This window comes from Branchiostoma lanceolatum, chromosome 16 (assembly GCF_035083965.1).
Source record: "Branchiostoma lanceolatum isolate klBraLanc5 chromosome 16, klBraLanc5.hap2, whole genome shotgun sequence".
NCBI lineage: Eukaryota > Metazoa > Chordata > Leptocardii > Amphioxiformes > Branchiostomatidae > Branchiostoma > Branchiostoma lanceolatum.
Genome location: NC_089737.1, coordinates 4,700,354 through 4,725,909, shown reverse-complemented (window position 1 = coordinate 4,725,909; position 25,556 = coordinate 4,700,354). Strand labels below are relative to the sequence as shown.

The following is a 25,556-nucleotide window of genomic DNA, read 5'->3' as shown; positions in this document are numbered from 1 at the left end:
AAAGTTATGTGAATGTGAATGAACATCGTTGAATCAAATTATGCTATGCATAATTGATGATAAATGTTAGCATAACCTTCTTTGATAAGCTCATACTTTGGACAACTTCTGTTATTTGGGTGAAGACGATCAACTGGTATGATTTATCGATTGATGAGAAACACTTCTAAATACGTCAGTCATAAAGGTTAAAATCATTTGGCGAAGGTATGAGGTCGCGGAACTCTAGTTTTATCTAAAAAAAAAGCCCAGATGCAAGTCAAATAATGACCGTACATATCATGTTCAAAATATACCGGAAACAAAAATAATACCATAAATTTTTCATGATCAGTTCCCTGGACGGTTGAGTCAGATTTTGGCGGGAAATCACGCGCTGACTCAATGGCGCGACATTCCATTCTGATGACGTAATCTTCTCTGATTGGTCGAACCGTGATGACGCATTTACCCCACACGACCCGCCCTTAGCAGTGCGTATTTTAGTTTCGCCATATTCTGCAACGTTACAAAAATCCTAACATATTTTCTTCATTTTGTGGACAATTTGTGAAGGATTTCGACCGGTACCGAGCCTGAAGGACACCTCAAGCAGTTATTGTAGAGTAGTGCTTCAAGAGAGGTTGAAAGGTTGGTATTTTGAAGAGAAATTTGGGGTTAAAATGCGTAGTATAGTCGGGGAAAAATTTACGTCCTCATGTGTGTAGCATGTGCCGGTATTTTCTGTCCTTCTTTTCATATGTATTTTGTACATTTACTAGATAAATACTTGAATTTGAATTTTATATGTAATGTAAAAGAAATACCGAACAAATATCTCGATCTGACGATTTTCAAACATTGTTTTTATTTTGGAGGAAATCCTTGGTGTTTGTAAACAAGTGTCATGGCGCCTTGCTGAATCATGGGTGGGAGGGGGGCGATTGTTGTTGTTGTTGAGTTGTTGTTGATTCGTAAGTTTAGAGGATAAGTAGGTAATAATTAGTAATAAGAAGGAAGTTTGTTACTTCTACCAAAGAAATCCGGATAGAGTGATTATTTTTGGCTAACTTGTATGCGTGTATTTCTTTCCTAATGAATGTGTTGTTGTTGTTGTTGTCCTTTTTTTACATCGCTTGACGTGGTCGCTTGGTGCTGGGTTACGCTTGGTTCAGTTATGAGGACAATATGATATTATAAATACTGTATGAAGGAAAGAAACACGCACATGTCCTTGCCTATAACATAATTTTTTTTTGCGTTGGCCAGGACACAAAATTTTGTGTGCTTAAGGGGGTGAAGTCTGCCATCTTTGATTGCCATATTGATGTCATTGCGCCTTTCTCGTGTTACTTGACTGTTGTCAAGTTTACCAGTCTTTCATAGCCGTTGTTATGTCCCATGTTCTGGGTTATGTTACATAACTTTTACTAGTTAAATCATTAACTCAACCATTCCGCTAGGGCGGCGACCACTCTGTGACCGAGCAATTTGACAGCGTGCTCAAAAAAGTTCGTAGATAAAATCGTAGATGAAAATGGATCATCTACCCTTTTTGTTTTTTTGTTTTCTTTTTAGCCATACTTAAAATTTTGCATGATTAATTTTCCAATGATGAAGTCAAGGGTTACACAAGATCAACTTAGGTTGCAGTGAGGTTGCAGCGTGACCCCTGTCCAGCGGAATGGGGGTCTAACTTCTATTCACGTGCGAATGAACAAGAATGTCTTATCTGCCCTAGTCACTAACTAGGGCAGTTAAGATATTCTCATTTATTTGCACATGATGTTATAACAAAGGCTTTTGTATATTGGCCTAGCTGTATAGTACAGGTAATGAACGCGGCAAGAGCTGTAGACTGGAGTCACAGGACAATCTGGGAGCTTGAATGAAGCGACGATTGGTGGGACAACATTGTACTTGGTACATTTACTGTGAGACAATCGCGATAGAATCAATCGTAGTTGCGTTCACACTCGATATTTGATAGGATAGGATTGATCCTCCCCAAACTACCTCCGGGAGGTGGATCCAAACAATCCGATCCAGGGAACATCAATCGTGATCCGGAGCGTTCACACTACAAAAATCAATTGCGATCGGATCAATTCTATCACATCTAATAATCGGAATAAACTTTTTGAGTGTGAACGGGGTCTTATTGAAAAGAGTAGGGATCCTTCCTGGTATGAGTGGATCAAATATGTTTATCCGGATTTGTAGTACAAGCTGTTCAGTACAAACCTGGTGTGTTATGTCATGTGGTGGTTTAACTTTAAGAAAATTATTGGATACTAAAAAAAAAAAAACAAGATTTGATGTTTTTCAACCAACAATGCTGTGCAAAGATTAAAAGATTTAATGATTTCATGTTATCGCCTCTGTGAAAAAAGAAGCCGTCTAAAATGTTTGGACGCCGTCTAAGAGCGTTTTAGTGCGTCGGAGCCCGTCCGAGGCCGTCTGTCCTGTCAGAAACGGCGGCGGACACGTCGCGCGCGTTCAGGCCGTCCTGCCCGTCTGTTAGTTGGACGTCGGGGCGGCTTCCCTGCCCGCTGGAAACGTCAGAAACAGCGTCCGACGGGGCTATAAAATAATTATTCACCCGACACTTCCGCCTGTCGTCATTTTTAACGTGTGAAAAGCACGTTTTCAGCTTCTGCACATGCGCAAATTTGAGCCGCGTGTAGTTTCGATTTGACCGTTAACTGTTACAGACCATTTGTTCAGTCAGTGCTCGTTTTGCTGTATTTTTTGGCCCATTTCTTGGATTTCGCGCACTTTTTGAGGATGCAATTTACTTCTAAAAGCAGCATACTCTTTCTAAAACATCCGGGGTTTGGTTTTATTCCGGTGACTGAGTTTATATTGCCAAACAAGACGTCGATTGTGAGAAGAATCATGTTAAGAACATTATTTGCCGTGGCGGGCCCGCCGCTGCGATCTTGGTTCGAACAAGGAGGTGGTTCGAAAGTCAACAAACTTCCGTCGGCAGAAAAAAGGGATATCACCAAAGAAGCTGAGTTTTATCAAGCTGGCTGAGTTTATATTAGCGGAGACTGGTAAGTGAACAAGCATTTCATGTTGATGTTTCGTTACAATGATACAAAGGCAGATCATTTCCGACGAGGTCTCACGGTGCCCTCCCCACTTACGAAAGAAATTATAAAATAGGATGTTGCTATTAAATACCACGGGGGAAAAAGGCACATAAGAATTGTAGAATACCTGTTTACAATATCTGTTGTTTTAATAAACGATGAAGATGCTGTGAAAATGTATATCTCGACAACAGAAAATGATTTCAACCCACCAACACGAGGCATGTCTGGCAGAATCTTACCGCCCTTCCGACTCCGATTACGGGGTAGCAATTATCAAACTGAGGATCTTGTTTGGACCCCACAAAATACAAATAACATAAGGATACTGTAGAATACATATTTAGACTATCTCCTGTCTTATTTCTAGATTGATTATGCACATTCATGAGACAATAGAAAAGATCAAAATTTTTTTAAAGAATTTGCACCCACCCTTGATGACTTGTGCGCGCCCGTCCTGGTGACGTCAATCAAACTTTCAGCCGGCGCACGCAGTCAAACTTCAAAGGCCGGATTGAATTTCACAAAGATGCGCCGCTGTGTTAAACAATGTTTTTTAACCGCGGAGCAATGTTATAAGAAATTCATTTAATTTAGCTTCCAGTCTGAGGCCATGGCGGCCGTGGGTGGTCTACTACGCCAGTCTGGCTGCATATTTTGTTGCCCCAAGCGGCCATAAAAATCAAAGCCATGTCCGGACGCCGTCAGAAACCGCGTCTCAAAACGGAGCAAGCATGCGCACAGCAGCAAGGATTAGCACGGGAAAATTGACGCCGTTTGCGCCCGCCCCTGGGGGGGGGGGGGGGCCCACGCGGACGCGGTCCAGGACGTCTGGGACGTTTTCTACGACGTCAACGACGCCGTCAAATGAGCCAATCTAGACGCGTCCGCGTCAGAAACGCCGTTTGTTCGGCGCCCGTCCCTAGCGTCCCCGGGCGGCGCCTGCAACCCGGCGGGGGGCCCGCGCGGACGCCGTCCAAGACGTCTGGGACGTTTTCTACGGCGTCAACGACGCCGTCAAATGAGCCAATCTAGACGCGTCCGGCGTTTTTCAGGCCGTTCAGACCGTCCAAGACGTGTCATCAAGAGATTTACAACCCGTCCAAGTCGGTCTGCAGTCATAATTCAGGACGCATCGAATTTCAGTGGACGCCCGTCACAGACGGCGTTCGGCCGTTTGGGACGGTTTCATTTTCACAGAGGCGGTTACAGTCATACCTTGATACATATTCACTTCCAGGATAAAAAAACAGTGATTGAAATTAAGATGACAAATTATAGTAGCTAATTACAAGGAATTCATTAGAAACAGGTGTGGGCCACTAATGTATGTAGGTATGCAAATTGTAACCAGGGTCATTGTAAGGTCGGGCACATGACTAGAATAGCTAACATGGCCGATAAGGCATGCAGGACTTTAGACTACTGTAAATGCGTTTAAGTTTGTGTGGTTTTTATTTCGCTGTAGGAGAAAAATGGAGTGCTCGCGGTGGTTTTAAGTTCGCGTTGTAGTAGCGCTACAGTCATAGGTGGGCAAAAATTTCGCGGTAGTTTTAAGTTCGCGCAGAAAGTTCACCGCGAAACCGTGAACATAAAACCACCGCGAACATTTCTTCATTTACAGTATAGTATTAGTAATGTGTGGCCTCCTTATCCCTTAGAATCGTCCTTGCCCCCTTTTAAGGGGTTACATAATCATAAATGAACACACGGTGAGAGAAAGGACAAACATATACTTTGGACTGGCACGTAGACCAAGTGTTGACCAGATACAGTTAGCTTGTTATTTGGGCCATGCAAATTTTACCGGTGCTCTCAGCCAATCACAGAGCAGGAAAATGGGGTAAACAGATTCAGTAACTCTACTCTGGGTTCCAAGCTCACATGTAGACACACATGTTTTGGTACACATGCCGGTACCGCTAGCACATCTATTATTGTTACAACCTGTAACATTACCAGTACTACCGGTAAGTACCTGGAGGCTATAGCTGCGACTTTGAAGACTGTAAGTTTCTTACATTTGCATTGAATTTTCATAGACTCAGTCCGAGATGTTGTATTGATGTATGGTATTGGTAGCTATTATTATTAAGGGATGGGAATGAACTTTGGCTATCTTAATATTTGGGTTGCACATGCATTTGGGTATTGTACTATCAATGTTTAAGACTTGCATTCATGCAATGTTGTTCCCTTGAAACGTTGTTTCATTTTTGCAAGGCAGATTGTGTGTCTCACATAATGTAACAGTTTCAGATCCCTTTCAAGTTTTATGTAACAGTAAGAATTTGATACATGTACATGTACCATAGGCCATCAAAGGCATATACATGTACATTTTAACTGTAAAACGGCTACAATGTATGATTCATTGATGGAAAGGGTAAATATTTCAAAATTCACTGTAAGGTAAGGCCACACCATGGCCAATTTAATTTCTTGGTTTTGTTGTGTTGATTTTAGCAAAAAAATCATGAAAACAGAAGGCTGGGGTGAAAACTTGCACCTGACCCTGTTCACTCCCTGAAATTGTGAGCACCAAAGTACAAAGTTTCCTCTGAGATTCTGTTTTCCTCATTTTTTTTAGAATTCCGTTAACCAAGAAATTAAAATGGTGTGGCCTAAGGAAGGAGAAATTCTAGGCCACTAGAACAGCTCTACTTTGAGACTCAAGCTTTTGTATATGCAGCTATTCAATCAGGTCGTTGAACCCAGAGAAACTGGGCGTCGGCCAAAATTGCAAAGACTGCTTTGATTAAGTCTCTCCTTGTAGGAGACTTGAGATCCATTTTAAGTGACTCTAATTCTAAAGGTCAAGTTGTTCCACAGCTGTATGGCTGTCTTGTTGGCAGTTTTCTGTGATGTCACAGTGCACGTGTACTGCAGATTTTGTTCATGGTACTGTGAAAATTAAGAATAGCATAGAGTTTGCATTCAAAACAATTATTATAGTATCAAGGCAAAAGGAGTGTCGACATCTGTTACTGTAAATGCAGAAATGTTCGCAGTGGTTTATGTTTGCGGTTTTCACTGCGAACTGAAAACAACCGCAAACATTTTTGTCCGATACCGTAGCAGCATGTGACTATAGCGCTGCCGCGAACCTAAAACCACCACGAACACTCGATTTTCCCCTTAGTAGGAAATAAAAACCACGCAAACTTAAATTTATTTACTGTAGCGTACACGTGACATGGTGAGTTTCGTGGGAACGTGACTACAAGAACTGATAAGTTACAATTACTCTCATCTCCCAAATAAACGTACCGGTACGTTTATTTTTTTCAGCCTCAAAATCCACCCAGTACGTTCTTATTTTGGACAGTACGTTTATTAATTTTTTGAAAATCAGAGTTTTGCTAACCAGGGATCCCATCAAAATCGAAAGTTTGGGCTTTCCTGCCCATATTTCCCCGACATTTTTGCTCATAATTTGCCATTTTTCGGCCTAGCGGCGTTGATTTCCCTGCCGCTATGACCCGGCATTCGTGAAATCCTGGCGGTACTAACATGTCAGTCGATCTCGCTACAAAGTAAATGTTGTTATCTCAGACAAAATAAGACGCCACACTTAAGTTTTGAAATCTATTTTGCATATAAACAACATTGACAGTCTTTTTTCGTTCTAGACCATCTTAATTCTTACAGAGACGCAAAATTTGCGCTCGAAAAAGACGAAAACATTGCCAAAAGAACAACGTAATCAACACCGTGAATGCTGAAGTTACGATTGAGTCGCATGTAAATTCTACTCACGTGAAATACAGCCTTTCCTCAAAACTTGTAGAATATGAAAATAACACCACATTATAACAGTGTCTTAGCATTAAAAACTGAATAATACTTTAAGTTTAAAATCTACGAAAACATTTAAATCCTACGGTTCCTACCACAAACATGAAAATTCAGCCCTTGGAAAATCGCCACAGTACAGTAACGCACGCCACTAGAAGTTTCCCACGGACGGAAGAGCTCACTTCTACCAATGGGAAACAGCTCTTTTTGCTTGCTTTTGATCTTCCAATAAAACTATTTTGTCGTTGTCAGAAATGTGTGGCATTTCAACAAAGTGAATTCCCACTTAATAGTTGATAAACAACACTGAATTGCAATCTATTTTCAGTAATTATCACCTACGATGTTTTGACAAAAATCACTCCCCTACAAACAAATTGGCTGAGTATTCTCAGAACTTCATGTAGCTCTCTGTTAGCCCCGCCCCTTACTGTCTGTGTTCCTGTGTTCGTTGCCGCTCCTTCTGACTCACGCTTTGATGTGTAACATGAGAACCCTGTGGTTTGTGGCAATGTTTTAGTAGGGGTGGCGCACAGACCGAAATTTATTCTCCGGGCCCGTCAAAACCGAAAAATGAGCCAAATTCAAGGCGTACGATCTGATACATAACGGTCAAAAATCGCTTACATTTTTATATCAGTAGTTGAAGAAGGTTCTTAACTCAATATCTGTGAAAGATTTACTAAAATACCGTCAACCATAAGCGAGAAATCGCCCATCGGGTTACGCGCGTTTCGCCCTCGGGAGCAGGCGGACCCACTTCCCGGTCACGCACTTGGGGAGGGCCGGCTCCGCTCCGGTCCAAATACGGAGCGTTACGTCACTCGTAAACAAGAAAGATAGTCGCCAATTTGTAGCCAACATTACGAGCTTCAACTTCATGTAAGTGGCCAGCTTGTGCGACTTTCATGGGTGAAAATATTCACATTTTAATATTTCAAATCGAAATTGCGGACGATGGTACCCTTTAAAAAATTTTTAGCCACTTATATCGTGGGAAAATTCAAGAGATTGTCGTTATTTTGGTACCAAATTCGCATATATTCGAGCCATGGTGGGCTCCGAATCGGCTCCTACTTTCACCATTACGAGTCTTTTTTTGGGGGAAGGAAGCAAGATGGCGGCCGGCGGCCCGGGCGCTACCAACCGCTGTAGTTCGGAGCCGATTACGTCGGCATCGGGCCAAAATACGGACACTTCTACCACCCAAATGCCAGGTAATGTCTTTTTCCAAGTCTTTACGTAGTTTTATGTGGGTTTTGGGGTATTTTTATGTCAAATTTGGCCGCATGATTAACGGTAAACACTGTTGTTTCTGTATGCCGCATGCCGGTAGCTCAAATGATTTGAATTTGCCGTTTTTACGTGGATTTTCGTGCCAGTGGTTGCATGTATGATTACTATGAATCATTTTCAACGCCCTGTGGACGCATTTGGTTCCTGTTTTTTTTGCTAGTGCCGTAATCTAAGCTTAAAATGCAGAAAACTGTACTTGCTATCCTCACCTTCTGCTGTCACTGCTAGGGGGAGGGGGGCGGCGGGGATGCCCAGCTGCCGTCTACTCGAGTCGTAGTTTCCGTTGTAATTTATTTTATTGAGTAAAAGTATAAACCTCACTTAACAGAACTATGCTGGTCTGTCAATTTTATTAAGTTGTTACATTTATAATGAATGATAGCCTTTATTATTGTATGCAATTACTAGTACTACTTAGTATACTAGTATATGTATGATAGCTAATGGAGGGAATACCGGTAAACTGTAAATACCCAAGTATCCAAGTTTCATATTTATCTCATCATAGATTGTTTGAAATTTGTGTCTGCCATGTGCATGTAATATATAGTTTGAATTTCAACAGACATTTTCTCTTTTGACACAGGAATGAAGAGAGTGAAGAGGAGGAAAGTGATAAAGACCCAACAGACATGACAGAACTGCCAGTGAAACAGAAGACGAGACTAGATATTCTATTTGCCGTTAATAACTTTGTAGTTTTGGTACATAAAGAGAGTGAACTTCAGTAACTTCTACCCCTAGTAGTGATCAGCATGTGTGTGTCTAGGTTATCTCAGCTGGATAGAAAAACCATACAAAAGTAGATTTAGCTTTTGTAGTTGATTCAACTGTACTGTAGAAATAGTTCCAGACCGGAGAAGCAATGTCCACCTGTTCCATGATCCAGTTGTCTGATTCCCGTAAAATTAAAATGTAATACATGTACAATACAATAAATACTGTGCCACGCAACTGCCCTGCAACAAGAAAACGAAGTCCTGCAGTGAAAAAAGGGGAAGAAATTAAATGAGTGCTGGATATTGAATTGTCGGACCAATATTGCAGATTGTACGATGAATGATATCGGTGTGTACAAATGTAAATATATAGCATTTGGTAATACATGTAGTTCATTATTCCTGGATCAGATTATATTTTTGAGGCTAGATTTGAAATCAGCATGTGTCTAAACCTCTATGTACCAAGTTTTTTTCTTTTATCTTCAAGTATAGGGAAGATATGGAAAGTTCGCATATTTAATTAGCGGACGCGCATCACATTACCTCAGGAAATCAATTATTCATCATAATTCATAATTTCTGAAGCAAATATGTATATTTCGTGGCCTTATTTAGATTCAGCATGTTACAGAGCCCATGTATGCCAAGTTGTTTCCTTGTATATTGTACGGTTACAGAGATATCGCAATCTTGCATATTTAATTAGCCGACTTAGTCTCTGCACGCTAAGATGTCCTGTTCCCATGTCCATTTTTTCCCACTTTTGGTGATATTTTGATATGAGAAATCTAAAGAAATGATGAAGGCAGAGCTACAAGCTTTAAGGGCCTGTTAATATCATTGTAAATAAAGAGAATGCAGCTTATTTGGTGCTTCTATTGTGAATTATTACTGAGTTATGACAGTTTTAAGATATTACATTTCAACGTTTTTTACGGATTCCGGAGAATTTGAGGACTAATTCTCAGACCTTTGATGGGCCGTAACTCGCTAACGGTATGTCCGATTTTGTTTAAACAAAAACCATTCTGTTTCTTTCACAAATACCTATCAGATGACACCAAGTTTAAAAAGATATGAAGAGTTTGAAATTTTTGTGTACTACCCCTAGTTTTAGATGTAACCAAGGAACTTTTGATCAGAAAGAGAGAGCACAAAATAGAACAAGCCTGAGATTTCTCACATCTAAACAATGAATTTGTTGACAACTAAGTTTCTCAAAATGAAAGATTTTTCTGCATACATCAAGGGTAATTTTTGGATTTGAAATTATTTGGATTGCAACAACACAATCAAGGAGAATTATGATAATGTTCTTTATAATAATGTGATTTTGTGGAAAGTATTACTTCTAGTAATGTTTACAAAATTAATCCATGTTTCTATATGCAATGCATACATGATAAATGGAAAGTTGAGCAAGAAAAAAGTACCAGTAACATCATACATGTCATAGTTCAACCTTTTCTACATAGCTTTTACAAATACGTAATACTTGTATTTTCATCAGATATTCAGGATATGGTAATTTTCTGTTCAAGTTCTAAATGTTGATACATTTGTACAAGGTGTTGTCCATGCAAGTGAACTGAGAAGTTTGGCAACTACTTGTGTTTTAATGATATGCCAGTTTATACAACAATTTTCCTTGATCACTTGGTTCAAGTTCCAAGTAGAAAGTACATGTATCATGTACATTTTCACTTGTTGAATTTGAAGCACCGTTGGCCCCCGCGGGGAACCTATGCCCAATTTTTCCAAAAGTGGAGAAAATGATTATAATTTGAACAAGATATCTACAGTTATTCGGTTCATTATTTACATACTTATATAGAATATGTAAATAAAAAGAACCTACCTGCTTATCATCTTCTTTCCCTAAGACAGAAGTAGCATGGACACAGTCAACGTGTCAATTTGGTAATTTTCCGGGGGGTATGTTTATTCCGGGGGGTATGTTTATTAGATTTTGAAAATTTGTCCAGGGGGTATGTTTATTCCGGGGGGTATGTTTATTTGGGAGATGAGAGTAGGTCACAGCAACTTTAACCTTTAGCACACTGAAGTAGCCGGTTGGCACCCAATTCCCTATTGATATCAGAGTTAGGCAGCAGGGAGAGGGTTAAGAAGTACAGTTACTGTAACTAGGTGATAGTACTAGCATAGTAGCCTAAGTACTACTAATAATAGTGATAGCATTGTCCTCGTGGCGCAAGCAGTAACGCAACCCCGCTGCTTCGCCATCTGGATCAAATTCCGTTGATCCTAGGGCCCGAGTTTGATACTATTGGTCGACTCCAGCTCGGACATGTTGTAAATGTAAGGGATTGCATTCGCCATTTCTGATGGTGGCATAAAGCTGGCGGCCCCATATATGAGGGAGCTTTCTGTGTTAGACCCAGTGTGCTTGGCCAAAAACGCGAGCAGTAGCGAAGTCGCATTGCACTACTAGCTAACGAAAAAGCGTCATGCTTCCTCCTCATGAGGTTCGACCGCTTTACTTTTACCAACTACATCTGCACTCAAGGCTACAACACGACATATTTTTCCCATTTCAAAATGTACTTGCTGCGGCATTACCGTTAATATTTCAAGATTTAGAGTACACGTGCGCAGTGTGTCACCATTGTCTTGATGTAGTCTAAACTTTGTCACCCTACCTTAAGTTACTTACTAGTAACTACCTTGGGCATGGAACTGGGTTTGTTGTTTTGGACTTCAGCCATGTTTGTTCACTACAGTGGAAGGAAGCGTGATTAAACTTTCTTACTAAAGTTCAGTGACCTGCTTTGCCGAGTCATGATCAGTGCTTCAGTTAAAAAACAACAACACATGATTGTGTATTTTTATAAATCTGTACTCAAAAAGTTTGAAAATTTTGACCAAATGACCAGATAGTAACATGAGAAGATGTTAAAAGATAAACATATGTTAAGAATATGTATTTTTTATTTCATTTTTTCATTTTAAAAAGCATTACATTGTTTCATCCCTTTGAAATATGATTAGCATATTATTAAGTTAGTTGCATGCATTGTTCTATTCTCAAGTACATGTGTCTTCTGGAAATCATCGTCATCAAGAATCATCCTGATTCTCGCTTAAGTGGAAGATTATGAAAATATAGCAAGACAGTCCGTATATATATATATATATTTCATTATTCACTACACATTATAATTACTAACAAATTCATAATAGTAAGTTGCATTTTAGAGAGTGGTCCCATTCTTGGCAGTCAGCCTGGAGGAAGTGAAAATGAAAGTTCCTAATATGACTCATACTGCGTGACCAACCTTAAGTTTCACATCCTCATTATCGACCTCCTGCGTACATCTGATAGACAGGTTCTTCCTTTAAATTTCCTGTCTCACCTTATTAAGTAACACGCTTCAAGGAAGGTAAAATTTTTATATTATCTTTTTTATTCAGGCTTTTAAAAATCCTTGGTACCCACTCGGAGTAATACATGAATGGAATTTATAATTAAACACTATAGAGTCATCTGTTTTCAATTTGTCTAAGGACACACCCAATCCCTTGTGTCTTATCATTTATTGCTAATAATATGTTTCTATAGAGAGATCCATGATGGCTTTCCCAGAAACCCAGGCAACCTTGAACTAGAGCCAAGTATCGGTGTTATGAGTCAATGTCATGTGCATATAGTGAAAGCTTAAGGTCATAGCTACAAAAATTAGCATAAATACACATGCTCTGTCTGCTGCGCATATATATATGTTAATTCCTTTGACAGTATTCCGGGTACGATCAATTAGGTACAGGTCCAAAATACCTGAACCCTACTGGAAGGTAATAATCAGGTCAAGCCTGAGTCAGGGGATGGCCACTTTGACAGATAAAATTACTATGAAATTACTGCGGCAGTGCACTAAAGCACATCTATACCATACTCCAGCACATAAAACACATTTGCAAAGCTGGAGTCAAATTTTCATCAGTGTTTTCATAAAAATTATACCTAGCACAATTAAATATAAAATAAAAATTATATGTTTTTACCAGTTCAAACATGCTTTTACCCTTATTTTAGGTACAGGTTCAGGTCCGGACTTGTACCTAATAAACCCATGTACCTGTACCTGTACCTAAAATTTGTTTAGGTACACAGCTCTATGTGTACAATTGTATCTGTTACCAATATTTCAAAAAATGAAGCCGTTAGTTCTTTTGTCATTTTCTAATTTTGACTAAAACATTTTTGCATTCAACTGCATATTGTTGAAGCTACAAAGGTATGAAAGTATTAGAAAAAAGTTACCATTTGGTCTAACAATAAGACAGAAAACATACAACTAGCACATTTTTGTCAACGATAGAAACATTCATTTTTCTGTAATATGCTAAATTATTCTAATGTAGAATTTCATTGTTTTATTTTTCTTTGATTTAATCTGTATATGTGGAAGAATATTGACTAATTTCGATAATGCTAATTATGTGTTTTCCTGTCTTTATTTTCCTCAGAAGCACCCTACAGTCAACATTGAGAGCCTACCAGTGAAACCATGTAACAAGAAATACAACCTAGAACCTCACCTCTCTCTCCTAACTGTCAATCATGTCATCGCTATGGCAACATGGTTACATACGGGATGGCATCATGGTACACTTCCACCACGGAAACCATACCGACCCCTTCAAGCCCATCGGTAACGACAGCCTCGATGTGGCGTGTAAGGGATGTTTCGAGCGGTTCGACACGACCGCGTGCGTCCGCAGCGGTCTCATGACGCTGTTTGTGACTGTGACAGGGCTACTTTGTGCTGCCAAGGTATCGTTGTTTTAGCCTTTTTTTGTTGTTCTTGAATGTCAATTTTGAAATTTTCATTCCAGGGTGTGCTTTTATTTGAGAAGTGTCTGTGAGGGGACTTGAAAAATGTTGCTACATGTATGTCAACTAATCGGTACTATTTTGGGAGTACACGATTTGCAAATACAAATTTTGCCACAAAAAAAAAATTACAAGGAAAACAAATGCTTGAATTGAATGAAGTCTGAAAAGTTTCATGTAATAATTGCTTATCATACATGTATGTTACTACATTGTATGTGTACCTTATGATATGTAAATCTTCATTAGTAGATAAAGTGATGAGGGACCATGGGAATTTTTTTTAAAATCAGTTATTCTGTCAATTGCCTTACTGTCAGACTTGACAATAGATATGTTGTAGTTTCTTGTTGTCATTTTCAGCCTTTTTCTACAACTGAGATATAATTTGTTTTTGTTTTGTTTGTTTGTTGTTGTGCAGTTGTGCCGTCTCCATCAGAAGAACCAGAGAACAGTACATCAGTACATCATCTTCTACACAGCACTGGTGGAGTGTGTCTTATGGTGGGTACTGTTGCCTTGGAGACGGACCAAACCATGCAGGGTTGTCGGAAGGGGGTGGTTCAGTAAAAAATATTGCACTATCATCCTATTCTGTTTTCTTTTTTAACTCAAGTTTTTGTACTATCAAAATGAGGAGCATCGATGCAACTTTGGCTGATAATGATGATAGGCCACATCTAACAATACATTTTTTGACAACCAATATGTTTTGAAGTATGGAAGTCTGAAATGTATTCAGTCACAAGTCAAAAGGGTAAAGTAAAGTACTCATATGCATACCTCCTCAATTGAGGTAAAGCATGATATTTTTTTATAGTAAAGTGGATTGCGGCTTCGCTATTTACCATTACTCTTCTCTAAAAGTGTGTTGGGTTCTTAAACATGCAGAGGTTTGACACTTAAGGCTAATGCAGGAAGCTCCCTTATACACGGGGCTGCTGGCTTTACGTCACCATCCGAAAGGATGAATGCAATCCCTTACAACATGTCCAAGCTGGCGCTGACCCTAGGATCAAACTCAGGTTCACGGATCCACATCTAGATGACCAAGCAGTTGGGTTGCGTTACTACTAGGAACAGTTCAGGGCGAAGATTCAATAAATCCATGATTTAGATTTTTGGATAAGTAATGAGGTCCCTGTTTTGTTCTTTTTCAGTGCAATCCATTGGATCTATGCCAAGTACACCCAGATAGAGTTTGGGCTGCAGTACTTGAAGCTGATCCAGTTCCTTGTGGTCTGCCATGTTTATTGCTGTCTGGCTGCAAGGGTCACCAGAAAAGAACAACTCTCCTCAAGGTACATATACACAAAGCAGGACCTCTTTTTTTACCTGCAATAATGAAAAAAAACAGCTAGATGGTGTGCTATGCATAGCTCCATTTTACCATCATAAAATTCATAGGAACATATTTTTACACTGTGGATGGCCTATACAAAAATTGTCAGTACAGTCAAATCTGTATATTTGACCACCTCTACATAAGGACCACCTGGCCAATGTGACCACTTTTTGGTGGTCCCTATGATAATTTTTTTTTCCATTGACACAAGCATTAAGAATCCTGTCAATAGTGACCACTTGTCCACATAAACCAGATTTTATCAGACCCCTGGGTGGTGGTCTTCTTGCAGTTTTGACTACATTAAAATGGATCTGGAAGACTGTACATCAATTTATTAAAATGGATCTGGAAGACATTTGTAACCAATCAACAAAAAATTATGTATTGAATCTATACGTTGCAGAAGTTTTCTTTTAATTCGTTTTTCATTGTTGAGATGTATTTTCTGTTCACAAAAAGACCATGTACATGTACATGTATCTAATTTTTCATATCGTTTCTTTTTCTGCAGAGTTGTTGGTCCCCTGTTTGTGCTGGCCTTTATTTACTTCACAGTTATTACAGTGATGGGGATGTTGGATGCCAGGTCCTCATGGGTAGACTGTAGAGGTAAATACAACTTCTGTTGTTCTGTTGCACCTACATGTATTTGTTGTTTTTTTTTTTTTTGTTTTTTTAGATCTCCATTGCACTAGAGGCTGCGACCACCGAGCAACTGAAAGTTTAACAGATCGCTCAACAAATTTCATAGATCAAGAACAAATCTTTATGTTATGATTGTTTCATTGTCTTTTAAGTTGTGCAAAGTGTGAAATATAACCAGCTGCTGCCGTGCCGCGTGCCTGCGAAGCTGGTGTGTTACGCCAAAGGGCGGTTATACCGGCTGTACAGATACAGATACAGAAAGGGAATGTCTGTTTGTCTGTAACCTCATTGCACTAGAGGCTGCAACCACTGAGCCACTGAAGATTAAACAGATTGCTCAACAAATTTCAGGGCTCGAAAGTCTTTTTTGAAAATAAATGCACTGCTGCACGCAACCAAAAATTAGGTGCACAGAAAAAAAATTGGTGCACCACATAAAATGAAATTAAATGTCAGCAAAACATAAGTTTGACACTACTGCCTCTCTTAGAATTTCAATCGGTAATTCTATCCAGATTTCAAATTTCAAGCAAGCAGTACATCAAATAAAGTACAACAAAAGGTTATATTGCTTTTTCTGATACTTACATTTCAATAATATTCTGTATGCTAGTCACAATAGAACCTTTACCCTATAGAGTACAAAAATATCTAGGTGCACCAGTGCACATGCATACACCCACTATTTCGAGCCGTGAATTTCATAGATCAAGATCTAGAACAAATCTTTTTTTATGTTTTGTTCATTTTATTGTCTTTTAAGTCATACTTGTACATGGTGCAGAGATTAAGTGTGATAGGTTATTCAGTGTAATATGATAAGCTGCTGCTGCGCCGCATGCCTGCGAAGCTAGTGTGTTGCGCCGAAGGGCAGTTATACTGGCTATACAGATACAGAATACTTGTAGTTGAACATTATAGTCTAAAAATCCTAGCTAAAAGCCTGGTTTTAACAAATGACTTAACACAAAGAGTATGGTACATGTATACCGAACAATATATTCTTTATTATTGTTTTTTACAATCTTCTTCTTTGTCTTTGGAATTAAATTTGGCATTCCATGACATAGTGTGAACTCCGTTATCCAATTTTTGAAAAAAATTACGGCATATATTTACACAATTTCTAGCTGCTGTGTATGGTTTACAGTATGGTTGCAAACATTTTTTTTAAATTTTAAAACAGACGCACATTGATGCCTGTACAGATGTCATCCATATAATCAAATCAACATGGCCTTACAGTGTAAGTTGCAGTGTTGTTTTTCCTGTTACAGAGCCAGAATGGATCCTGCTGTCCTCCATGGAGTTCGTTCTGGTGCAGTTGTTTCTCGTCTCAGGGATTTACATCACCAAAAAACTCAACAAGATCAGCACACAAGCCGAGACCAGGAGAGAACAGAAACGCGACTTGTGGGGGTGAGAAACATCATACTGTCGTTCAAAAATGGAGTTCTTTTTCTTTGCATTAAAACAAAATATACTGTAGAAGAGAAAGAAAAAGACTAGGGGTGGTCACAATTCATGTGAGCGTTGGCCGACTTTGTAGATCGCCCAGAGCTCGACGAATTTCAAAATCGCCAGAGCGTCGACAATATTTTCCAATGAAAATCTCGGGCGATGGCTGTCAAACACTAAAAACTTAAGATCCCCCATGAGATGGCACCATCTCTTGGACATGGACAAAGTCAGTATCGACTAACCTGGTAAAAGGCCAATATTTGGATCAACTTTTATTTCTAAAAATCGCTTCAAGTCGAAGCCTGCATAATCGACAGGACGTTGGCCATACTTCGGCCGAAAATGCACATTTGAAGCTCGCCAACACGTCGGCCGGGCTGAATTTCTTATTTGTGACGGGGGCTTAAAGCACATGTGCCATTAACCCAAAATATGGTATCATGTAGCAGTTTTCCTTTATTTGATTCTAACAAAAGAAAGAGAACTGTAATGTGATACCACTGTACTGAATGACTAATCCTTTGAAACTAGTTTAATTTTCTACTTCTTCCCCATTATCGTATAGTATACTTAAGTTGATGTTGAAATGAAAACCTCAAATTGATAACGCTACGGTAAGTGTTGTTGTAATAATTATTGTTATCATTTTAGAAATGTCTGCCATTTGTAAAATGTTCATTCTAGTTCTCATACGAATGTTTCTGTGAGTTTTGACAAATTGTTTCAATTTTTCTGTTTAGGGGCGTAGGTGGGTAGGGACTTTTGATTGACATTGCCTGAATGTTGAACTGACAACCATATTTCTGATTTGAATTTCAGGTTGATCGGCGTGTTTGAGCTGTCTGCTACCATCACACTTATTTATGACATCAACATGTTAATATGTAAGTAATATAATCTTTATACAATAGGATGAAATGTTGTTTGAGGGCCAAGACTTATATTACATGATAAAGATAGAAACTATTTGAACATTACCTTCAATCTTATCAACAAAGTATGTAAATGTACAAAATCATTACATAGATGTAATGGACTTTTATGTATACAGTATAGTGTCGACTTTAATGTGCCGTGAGATTTAATTGTTGTATTAGTATTTTATTGTGTATATAAGAGAACCAACGCTTTGTAATGAATTCCGCAATTCAGCCCTTTTGGGCTCGAAAAGATTCAACGAATAAACCAGTCATATTTTGTGTATGATTAGTGTCTTTTTCATGTACAAAATGTAAGTTTACTTTGTTAAGTAAGAACTCTGTTAAAGTGAGAACTTTGTTAAAGTAATGCATCTCATATTTGCATCCTATTTTAGGGGCAGATGAAGATAACGGTTGCAGTGGTGTCTTTGTAAGTATTCTTTTTTTCATGACTGCTTGTCAGCTTGAAACATTTATGACAAAATGCTGTGTGAAGGAACAAAATTGAAGAGAACAGAAAAAAACATTGTGGAAAAACTAGTCTTGATCAAATTAAAATGATGTCAAGTAAAATGTAATAGAAAAGTTGTTAGTAAGATACATGTATCTTGTTTTTGCAAGAAATGCTAACCGCCTGTGTACCAACTTCTGTAAATGCTCTTTACTGTGAACTTAAAACCACCACGAAACGCCATTCCATTGTGTGACTGTAGCGCACCACTATTGTTTCAAACACAAACTCAAAACCACCGCAAACAGTCCATTTTCTCCCTACCGCCAAATTAAATCCCCGCAAACATTTCTGCATTTACAGTACTGTAAATCGCTTTAATATAGCGGCAGGAAAATATAGCAGTTAGGGGAAAATGGAGTAGGTCATGGAACTTGATTTCAATGGTGGGAACAAACATTACAGTCTCAAATATTAGTGATCAAATATTAGCGATGATGAAATTTTAGTGGTTGACTAGTGACCGTCAAATCAGCTAAAAGTAAGTAACAGTTAACAAATCAAGAATTACAGTATGTGATTGTAACTAGGGGTGGATACCGGTTCGCTGGACCTGATTCGGACCTACAATGTATATAACATCCAAGAACCGAGTCCAAAAAACCTGAATAGTAAAAGCCAAAAACCTGAGTCCAAAAAAAAACTGAACAAAGTACAAATATATTTATCTATTTTGTTTGATGAAAAGTGTTTTGAGTCTCCCTATGAGAAGAAAAGGCATATACAATGTAAAATAAGTGCAACATTCAAATATTAAATACTGGTTTGCCTTAAAAGTCTTCTCACCAAGAAACTTTTACAGTCATGCATGTCAGTCTTAATTCGCTATGCTTAATATTGGTTTAATAAAACAAAACATGTCATCTAGACAGGATCAGGTTCAGGTCCGGACCTGAACCTAGATCTCTGGACCTAAACCTGGACTGGGACCTTATTAAGCTGAACCGGTATCCACCCCTAATTGTAACCCTTGTGCTCTGTTCCCCAGCTGCATAGCCAGTGGTTCTACTCCCTGATCTATGCCCTGTTGGAGCTGCTGAAGTTCATGTTGCCCATCTGGACCATGATGTGTGTGTTCCACCCTGTCGAGCCCGCGTCCACAGACTTCGACTCTAGCTGGGCAGAGGATGGGGTCAGTACAGCTATCAAATATTAGTTAAAAAGTTCATCCCCGTTTCATAGCCCTGTGCCACACTGTGGTGCAATCACTGCAGCAGGGGGCTAGTCCACTGGCATGCAGTGGAGTGTGTTTAACTTCCATATATATACTGTGACAGTCTCAGAAGTATGTACCATTTCTATAAGGTCTTTGGTATGACTCAATGCGCCTCTTGTCCAGAGGTGCCCTTCCCGGGAGTTGAACTCTGGCCTTCTGGTTCCAAGTAATCAGAACCAGATGTGGTAAGTAACAGAAGCACAGACCAGTACACCACAGGGACACCCCCCAATATATATGTGATATATATGCACAACAATTGTACAAGGTACAAAGTACATAAAACATGTTGTAAACAGTATTACATTTTGAGGTCATCTCAAGAGAATGATGTATTGTTTGGGCATGTCTTTGTGTGTGTGTGTGTCTTTGTGTGTGTGTGTGTGTATGTGTGTGAGTGTGTGTGTGTGTGTGTGTATTTTTTGTGTGTTTGTGTGTGTGTGTGTGTGTGTGATTGTGTGTATGCTTGTGTATGTGGGTGTGTTTGTGTGTGTGTGTGTTTCTGTGTGTGTGTGTGTTTCTGTGTGTACATGTGTTTGACTGTGTGTTTGTTCATGTGCGTATGTACATGTATTATTGAACAGTGGTATTTTATTCAGTTTGTTTGTTTGTCTGTGTTTCTGCATTGTGTATTTTCCATATTCTAGTCACATTCACCACAGTATGACAGGAAGTGAAGGTGAGAGTTGTCAGAGTGACAGGAAGTGAAATTCAGAGTTCCCAGGAGAAGTTATTTATCAACCTTTGAGACTGTGACAGGAAGTAAAGTTCATAGCTGTCAGAATAAGTACTTTATCAACCTTCAAGTTGTAAATGGAAACCGTTTCTGTGTCTATACATCTGTATGGACACAGTAACGGTTTCAAACAAATGTCTATACAGTAGATTCCGCATATCTGTATAGCCCATTTGTCAGCGCAAATTATACGACTGTCCGAACTATACGACTGTCCGAACTAGCGATATTGACGTCCCGAAGGAGGGAAGGGGGGGGGGGGCGAATAGGATTTTGAGCAAGACACACAAACACATTAACGATATCACAACTTTATTTTGCAAAATTTTAATCAAAGTACAATCCAACCTTTTCGTCGATCTTAGCGTCACAATATTGGATTAAATACGCGATCCATTTTGTTCAGATAAGCCCGAACTGCGTGGGAAACTCCTGCCACATAAAAAACTCCCGCCGCATGTTGATCACGTGAAATCTTACAGTCAACCAATCAGAGCACAGGTTTTATGACGTGAACCAATCAGCGCGTAGAAAAATGCATATCAATGAGTACACAAAGATGGCCGCCCTGCGTCACCCGGCCTTCGCCGCTTTATTTTTTCTGAAGTCGCGACGTAAAATACGATTCATCTACGCTATATAAGCAGAATTTTCACGGGGAAAGAATCTGAGGAATAGGTTCTCCGCCGAATACGGCCACAAATAACGGTAAATCGCAGCAAAATACAGCGTAGAGGCTCAAATGCTCCGACAAAAATCATGTTTTTCTTTTCGTATTTTTGTTCACTTTCGTCGCTTGAGTCTTGAAAAACAGGTTTTTAATGAGATCACCGTATGTCAAAGGCACCGATATCGATTGTCTGCAAGCATGACAATAGCGAGTAGCAAAAGAATGTGATTGTTGAACGGTAGACGGCGTCCTCACTCCCGAAACTACAATGCAAATCCAAAATTAAGCCTATAGTTATTGGTCATTTTATGATAAAATCGGACACGATTCTATACAGTACCCCGAACTTTACGACTATGGGTTATACAGATATGCATTGATTTTACAATTGAGTGAATGGTAAATGGTTTGGTGTTTTGGAATTCTATACAGAAAGACGAAATATACAGAAAAAAGGTATACAAATAATTGGCATATACTGTACATACTGCCAGCAGTGGAGAGCCTTCACAGAAACCTATGCTGCCCCGACGGCTGAATAAGCTATGGGAGAGAGTGAGTGAGTGAGAGTACATTACTTTTTCTGACAACTCTGAACTTTACTTCCTGTTACACTATCTTCAGCTTTTGTTTTCCATATCATTTTGATTTAATATTACATTCCTCTGTGTCCATACAAACAGACGTACACGTCAGTGTTCAGCCCCCAGCGCGGGAACCGTTACCGCCGACTGCAGAACCCGACGAGCAGTCCGGCGGCGCTACACAGCAGCCGCTCCTTCCCTGTCCTGCCTCCGATCCACGAGGAGGAAACCAGCCCGCTTCCTTCCGTCTAGAACCTGCAGTTTGGTTAAAAAAAACGACAGACATCCTAATCATGAACACACCTTACATTATGATATTATGGTTACCTGCTGAAATCAGTGGAATATCAAAAAGCTTTATCATGTATAAATGCTTCTCATAAAAGTGCTAAAGTGTACAACTGTCAAGCCTAGCTCTTGTAAATGTTCTATTGTTGCACCAACTTATTATCACTTGTTTCTTTGAATGGCTTGACTGAAAATAGTAGGAAAATTCAGCATTTTTCTCAATACTTCTCTTCCAAAGCTTTTTCCCACCTTGGAAGAAATTTTATGGACAACGTGTGAATAATTTTGCAGGTAACTATTTAAAAAGTTTAAGCTTGGAAACTCATGGTTTTCTGACAAGAAAATACATGTAGACCAAGAAATGAGTATGTAGTTGGTGTTGTCCATAAATGTTGTCAAAGTGTGAACTTATTGTATAAATATGTATGAATGAAATTGTCCGATGTTATTCAGATTTTGGACTGAATATCGATATGTGCTAATAATAGTGGTATCATACCAGTGTACCATTTGAAAACTGTAGTGAGAGATCTGTTTTCAGATTTTTTTTATTTCGAATTTAGTGATGAGTCCGCATTCTTACCAATGATGCCTTCTAAAAAGAATTCAACTTTTTTTTACGTGTATTTTTGATTTTGAAAGATTTTTGTGACAGTAAATTACTCAGATGAGGTAGCAAACACCTGATGTGAGGAAAAAGTTGTTTTATTCCCTTTTCTCTGCTTTTCAAAGATTATGTTGATGTTCTATAGAATCATGACTTTTGTGACTGTTTCTGTAAACTTTATATTTCCTTTGAAATCTGGATGTAGGAAATTTTAATTGCCCAGGGATTTATGTTGAAATTATCAATGATGATATCAGGATTGTGACATAAGAAGGTTTGAAAATTATGAAACATTGTGTGTTAATGTTAAAAGCAGATACACAACCAAATGTCTTATATTTGATGCTTGTATCGTTATTATTCATATTTTCCACAATGATGTTACAACAATGTCAAACTTTTACAACTTCAAGCCACATGTTGTCAATTAGTAACATTCGAAGATAAAAGTTTGTGATGGTGCTCAGCAAATAGAGCTTATAGTGTCAAATGTACCTGAAATTATGAAGACGAAAATGGAAATAAATAGATACTGAAGTATTGTTTCAGGATTTGTATCGAGTTAGAAAGTAGAATTGCAAATGTAGAAATATCGCTTAATATGATTTCTGCTGTGTAGACTTGAAAGAAATCATGAGGTATACTATTTCAGGTTCACATTCCAACAGTTCAGGGTTCTTTTCAAAACTTTGTTGTTTTTTTGAGCCACAGAAATTTTGAGTTTTGAAAAGGGGCCTGTAACTCGTAGTTTGCTGTTGAATTATGAATATTTCAGGACATATTGTTATTGTTTTAATTTAGCTGTAACTTTTGCAGTGTACCTGCAAGATACTGTTTTATGTTAAGATTGGTGAAAGTTTTTGATTTTATGTGAGGAAAAAGAGGAATGAGTAGATATATGTTAAGTTACTTTGGATAACTTTAAACAAAACTGTACCCCTTACAAAATATTGAAATAGCTTGTAAATATAGTAGTACAGTTATTAGTTTTGCTCATGTACAGATCATGGATTATGTGACATGTATGTTGATTATTATAATATTTCTTTTATTTTTTGGTTGGTTTTTAATGATGGAAAGAATTTGAAGAGTTTCGTTCTTTTACGGTCACTGATATTTATCAAGGTGAATATTTATTAAGGTTGTAAATTGACTTATTGTTAAACAATGTTGAATGACATTTATCACAATTCATTTGTATATTAAATTATCAATATATTGTATATTTATCTATACTCTATATAATTTACCACAAAATAAGCCAGTTGTAGTATGCACAAAATATTACCTGTGACAATGACAAACGAGCCTGTAGTTCTAAGGTGGGACGTCAGGGGGCGCTGCCAACGCACATGGCCGTTGCACAGAAGCACAACCCTACAGTATTGTATATACAAACCTATAAACCTGTAGTCTACATGATATGTATGTACAAAGAACTTCAAATACATGGAGAATCGGGGAAAAGAAATTTGTCTCTGTTGTTTTATTTTTAAAGTGTTCCAAAAACCTTACATGATCTGATACCATATTGTCAAATGATGGTCACACAGTTTTAGTGTGACGTATTGTAAACGACTCTCTTTGATTATTCGAATAATGTTCTAATGTGCATAAATTATATCAGTTAGTATAAGTTCAAAATATGAAAGTTTTATTTAAGCAAAGAAGCCTATTCTGGTATTTCCTCATTAGTATTAGGTCTTCAGTTTTTGCAGAATATTTCTTTCTCGGTCACATAATTCGCATGGTTAAATAGACCTGTCATGAAAAGCAGAATTTATACAATTTCTTGATTAATTCTGCAAATTTCATCTTGCTACATCTATCGGACACCAAAATATTAAAATCACAGATGGTCCAGAACACACCAAAAAAACGGAAACTCTGCTGCAGTACCACGGAAACACGCCAGGAGGTAAAAGAATCTAATAAGTTTCAGTTTTTGTTACAACCTACCAACACACCAAATATACAACCAATCCAGCCATCCTTTCTCGTCTTATCTTGGGGACCAACTCTCACACACACACAGACAGACACACAAACACACACACACACACACACACACACACATACACATGAACATTAATAAACGCTGCCCAAAATATAACAATGACGAAGGTAGTAAAAACAGACAAACTAATTGGCACGTGCATCGTAGTTATACATAAATATGACGTTGTATATCCATGCTTCTCTTAATCAAACAATTTCCGTCCATGCGTAGGTGACGTTCAAACTTTTCCTCTTAACCAAATGAACAATAAGCAAGTTTTTCAGACAAATTTGTAACAACATAATTACAAACCAGTAACAAACGTTACCCATTGATGATAAGAAATTGTACAATTTCCGTCCATGCGTAGGTGCACGTGGTGCCTGCGTCTTTCCTCAATTACCAATTGCAAGATGAAGGACTTTTCATCAAATAACAGGTTTGCGTAGCAAAACCTTTGTCGGAACCGTTGGCATGTGTGGTGGCCGCCATCTTGAATTGTGACGTCACAGCGTCGCCATCATTTTATTTGGAGGGGTGTTTTTCGGGGCTCGCTAGCGTTCTCCTTATTTTAAGAAATCGGCACACTACAATCACACATTCAATTCAAATGAAAAGAAAAATTCAATACCAATTCATATATTTAAAAAGACCCCGTAATCGCTAAACTAACATGAATGAAGTATATGTAGCACAAATACTTAGCTCTAGTTAACAACAGATTATCTCAGACAAAATTTGTAAAAACATAATAACTAGAACGTTAACAACTGTGCCCTCTTAATGAATATGTAAGTATACAATGTATATTCAGGTTGCA

At 38.5% G+C, this 25,556-nt stretch overlaps 1 protein-coding gene and 1 long non-coding RNA gene across 2 annotated transcripts; both read left to right on the top strand.

The window, feature by feature from the left end:
• The first annotated feature begins 523 nt into the window (after positions 1 to 523).
• LOC136421709 (uncharacterized) lies at positions 524 to 24,208 on the top strand. Its single transcript, XM_066409195.1, has 10 exons — positions 524 to 630; positions 13,385 to 13,691; positions 14,173 to 14,255; positions 14,912 to 15,052; positions 15,611 to 15,708; positions 17,022 to 17,163; positions 18,025 to 18,089; positions 18,521 to 18,555; positions 19,625 to 19,768; positions 21,942 to 24,208. The coding sequence occupies exons 2-10, from the start codon at positions 13,479 to 13,481 to the stop codon at positions 22,092 to 22,094; spliced, it is 1,074 nt and encodes a 357-aa protein (XP_066265292.1). The 5' UTR covers positions 524 to 630; positions 13,385 to 13,478; the 3' UTR covers positions 22,095 to 24,208.
• Positions 7,394 to 9,761, top strand: LOC136421652 (uncharacterized). The gene is made up of 2 exons (XR_010753483.1): positions 7,394 to 8,095; positions 8,761 to 9,761. It is a non-coding gene; the product is annotated as an uncharacterized lncRNA (long non-coding RNA).
• Positions 24,209 to 25,556: the final 1,348 nt, after the last annotated feature.

Coding starts and splice junctions, on each gene's coding strand:
- LOC136421709 (XM_066409195.1), top strand. CDS start 13,479: ATGTCATCGCTATGGCAACATGGTTACATACGGGATGGCATCATGGTA. Junction 17,164..18,024: donor CAGAAACGCGACTTGTGGGG/GTGAGAAACATC, acceptor TTTGAATTTCAG/GTTGATCGGCGTGTTTGAGC. Junction 19,769..21,941: donor CTAGCTGGGCAGAGGATGGG/GTCAGTACAGCT, acceptor CCATACAAACAG/ACGTACACGTCAGTGTTCAG.